Source organism: Apaloderma vittatum, unplaced genomic scaffold (assembly GCF_000703405.1).
Source record: "Apaloderma vittatum isolate BGI_N311 unplaced genomic scaffold, ASM70340v1 scaffold8189, whole genome shotgun sequence".
Classification (NCBI taxonomy): domain Eukaryota; kingdom Metazoa; phylum Chordata; class Aves; order Trogoniformes; family Trogonidae; genus Apaloderma; species Apaloderma vittatum.
The window spans coordinates 217-4,600 of NW_009735735.1; the positions used below are offsets into that span (position 1 = coordinate 217).

A 4,384-nucleotide genomic window follows, 5' to 3' on the forward strand; every position below is an offset into this window, starting at 1 on the left:
TCAGCTCTTGTTTTCATTTTGGAGTGTGCCAGTGACTCACGACAGAGGAGACTTGTCAGTCTCTGCTTCCCCTTTTTTTCTGCTTGCTCAGATGCTGGTGCTGTGGCTTGCTACAGAAAAGCTGCACATGCAGTCTGGGATGGGTACAGGGCATTGTATCCTTGTGAAAATCCCACAGCTGGGCTTCCCTCCTAACCCTCACACTCTCAACACGTCATCTGGTGGGACATCCAGTCTTGCAGGCATCTCACCTAAAGAGAATGTGATCCTTAGGAAGTGGCTTAGCCAGAATCGAGAGGAGCCTCCCAGACAGCCGTGAACCTTCCCAGCCTTCCAGGAAGATGCATTTTGCGGTGCCTCAGAGTTGTCGTTAGTATAAGGGAGGTGCCAGCAAAGTGTTAATGGCTTGGTAGAGAGACCTGATTGGTCTCTGTATCTGGGTTTGGGGAACTGAAGTAGAAGGAGCAGTGCTGCTTTTTCTTTTTTTTTTTTTCCCTTCTTTTCTGAAGCCAATTCCCAATGCCTTTTCTTTTTAAGAGCTTTCCCCGCGCAAGATGTTTATACAACCCCCGTGTATTTCTCATCGGACTGGCTGAATGAATACTGGGACGCTCTAGCTGTGGATGATTACCGGTTTGTCTACATGGGACCTAAAGGTTCATGGTAAGGCAGTGTGGTTTCTATCATTCTTATACTCTTTTTTCTTTTTTTTTTTTAAAGATTAGTATTGCAGGGGATTATCACATTGGCCTTCAGGATGGCATCACATTTGAGAGGCAGCGTGGCCATTCTCTATAGCATTGTACATGAACCCAGCCAGTTTTCTTCCTCAAGCAGCTCGTTTGGTTCTGGATGTGAGCTGTCCTGGGGCAGTAAAATGCTTTTGCGCTTCAGAAAGCCCTGAACTCTGCACACAAAACCTGCAAAAACTGTCAGCTCACTTACGTAGGGTTTTAGAGCAGCAACTTCCCGAGGATCAACCGCTGCTTGTGGTTTGTAGGGTCAACAGAAGCCTCGGAGGGGCGCTGATGAGTCGGTCAAATATTTTAAAGGTGAAAATTTCACTCTGGCGTTGGTGATCCAATTGCCTTTACAGTATTCTCATCAGTTCACACAATCTCCTGCCAATGAGTTATTTGCAGGACAGATCCAAAACCCACTGATGGAGAAGCACTGAGGATATAAACCACCAGAATACTCCACAGTGTTCCTTTAAGATGTGACACAATCAAAATTGAACGGAGAGGATAACAACTTGGGATTGAATTTGTGTAGCAAAAGTTCATTTTCATGTGTATGTCTGATTCTCAGAGACTTTCATTCACCTTACAGCTTTTAGGCGTCGTCCTTAAACGTCTGATTTGCCCCACAGGACTCCGTTCCACGCTGACGTCTTCCGTTCCTATAGCTGGTCAGCAAATATTTGTGGGAGAAAGAAATGGCTGTTGTACCCTGCGGGACAGGAGGAGTTTCTGAAGGACCGCCACGGCAACCTGCCCTTCGATGTGACCGCCCCTACTCTTCAGGACAGGAGCGTTTACCCTCGCTACAACCAAAGCCAACCCCCCGTTGAAATTGTACAGGAGGCGGGGGAGATAGTTTTCATCCCCAGCGGGTGGCATCATCAAGTTTACAATCTGGTAGGTTGCTCATACCATCTGTTTTCCTTGGGCAGCAGGGCTTGAATCCGAGCAAACCTTTATTGCCACAGCATGTGACGGAGGCCAAAAAGTTTAAACTGAGCTGTAAAAAGTTGAGAGAAGTCTATCAGTGGCTGCTCAAGATGATGGCTAAAAGCAAGCCTGGACTCCTAAGCAGCTTAGGTCATTGACCACTGGAAGGTAGGAGAGTGTACAACTGAAGAAGCTGTGTGCACCCTCTTTTCTCCTGCTTTTCATCGTGTGATGCTGCTAGTCACTGAGAATAGGATGCTGGAGGAGACCAAGTTGTGGGGAGGCAAGTTGTGGGGGGACCTGTAGCGATAGGACAAGGGGCAATGGCCTGAAACTGCAAGAGGGTGGATTTAGATTAGATGTCAGGAAAAAATTCTTCCCCATGAGAGTGGTGAGGCACTGGCACAGGCTGCCCAAAGAGGTTGTGGATGCCCCATCCCTGGAAGTGTTCAGGGCTGGGTTGGACGGGGCTTGGAGCAACTGGGCTGGAGGGAGAGAGGTGTCGCTGCCCACAGCAGGGAGATTGCAACTAGATGATCTTTAAGGTCCCTTCCAACCTTAACCAGTCTATGATTGTATGAAAACAAACATGAACCAATCGGTCTTCACGATTACAAACCAAAATTAACAACCTTGTTCCTTTCTCCCTGCTACCTTCTCCCACCTCTGTGCTCTTAAAAGGTCAGCTCAGACAGAGGAACTGGAGGCATTTGCCTGTTTACAAAGTGAAACAAGATTTGGTTGCTCGGGGCCGTTAGGAAGAGGCAGCCTTTCAGCAATATTGCTGCCAGAGAAGCGTTTCCCTCGCTGAGGAATGCGGTTTTACATTTTGCAGCACCTTGATTGTTACGGCTGTTTTCTCACACTTTCCTACATAATGCCATTTCCATCCTCCCTTCAGGAGGACACCATTTCCATCAACCACAACTGGGTGAACGGCTGCAACGTGGCCATCATGTGGTGCTTCCTGCAGGACGAATTAGCAGCTGTTCAGCGGGAAATCAATGAGTGGAAGGACCCAGTGGATGATTGGCACCTACAATGTCAGGTATAACAACGTGATGCTGGCTGCCTGACCCTCTCTTAGAGGGTCATATCTTTCCAGGGGGTGTCACACCACCTTAACAGAGCTCAAAGACAAAAAGTTCCACAAGTTCCTAAGTGGAATTGGTACGTGTTTCATACAGAAGTAGGAATTGTTGGGTTTTATTTACCGGAATTCAGCTATTAATTTACTCAGACAGGGAAGGGCTTGTGCCAGTTGCTATGTCAGGGAGGTTGTCTGAAAAACTAATGCTTCAACTCCTCTTCTTCAACTATCAAGGTTAGTCTTAGCGTTTGGATCAATCTTTTGTGTAGCATTTATGTGCCCCTTTATATCATCTTATCAGAAGAACTGATAAGACAGACCCCACACAGAAGAACTAGTTTGAAGACCATTCCTGACGAATCGGTCGATCTGAAAGGAGCAAAACTGAGGTGAAGGTGGCAGCAGATTTCTGTGTCTGCCAAGCGATGCTTTCGGAACACGTAACTATACTGAGCAGTGTCGCATCTTCCAGAATCTTAAGCATGAAACAAACGCAAAGTTTCCTTGTGGAGGTTCTTACTGCTGCTGTGTTGATATCCTTCAAAAATAGTTTCAAAAACTACAGCCATTTAGCATTGAGTAGACTCTTTCTTTTGGGGTTAGTGACATTTCCAGCAAGGTAAAGAATTTTAGTGCCCTTGGAGCATTACAAAAAATTGGATTCAACGCGCTTACTGATGATTTTGTGTAGTTACTAGCTCAGTAAGATATGGTTTTGTAATTCTTACTGTAAATAAGAATGTTGTTTCCATGTCAGTGTCATTTTTTTTTCCCCTGCCTAGCTGATCATGAAGTCTTGCACAGGTATAGACTACAAGGAGTTCTACAACTTCCTCAAAATTATTGCAGAGAACAGGATTTCTGTCTTGGAAAACGGCCTCGATGACGAAGCTTCGGCAAAGAACACTCCCAAAGCTGCCATTTCCACCTTGGGCATGCTCCACGCGGTGTTTGATTTAAAGAGGACTGTGAAGGTGTTAACATCATTGAGTGCTAATGAAGATTTCAAGAAACTAGACCTGACGTCACTCTCTCCACCTCCGGAGGCGTTGCTCCACCACTTGAAAGCAGCAATAGATACGGCGCTACTCTAACTTCCTATTTAGTCAGTTCTTTGTAAAATGAGCCTTTTGCAAAGTGGGTGTTTGTAAGAAGCCCGACTCCTCCCTGTTTAATAGCTGTTGCAGTTTTAAGTACAAAGAGCCTTAATATGGAGTGAGGAGAGAGAGTACATTCATGAGGAGGCTGAAAACTTTTCGACAAGGTTTAAGTATCCGAAGTGATTAGATGGGAGAAAAAAACATGTCGGATAAAGAAAAAACCCAAATCACGTTTGCGAAGGCGAGGATGCGTTCGGAGAAGCGGAACAGAAATTCTCTGTGGCTCAAGCTTAGGTCTGTCAGGGCTGAGCACGGAGATCACAGTGGTCTGCACCCGATTCCCCCGGCTGCTCAGAGCACTTGATGCAGACAACAAACCACGCTGCAGACTCCAGCAGTTTAAGCTGTGCTTGGTCTGATCACAGCTAAATTACTTTAAGAACTGTCCTGCTTCTGAGTGCAGCTCAGCCTTTTTTATTTTATTTTCTTTGAGTTAATTAGCTTCCACTGAAGCCTGAGCT

General features: G+C 46.0%; 1 protein-coding gene across 1 annotated transcript; it reads left to right on the forward strand.

Moving 5' to 3' along the window:
* Nucleotides 1-537: 537 nt before the first annotated feature.
* Nucleotides 538-3,952, forward strand: JMJD4 (jumonji domain containing 4; the record flags this gene model as incomplete). Its single annotated transcript, XM_009876691.1, has 4 exons — nucleotides 538-663; nucleotides 1,373-1,640; nucleotides 2,575-2,721; nucleotides 3,546-3,952. Coding segments are annotated over 4 exons (853 nt in total), but the record flags the coding sequence as incomplete, so codon positions are not given.
* Nucleotides 3,953-4,384: the final 432 nt, after the last annotated feature.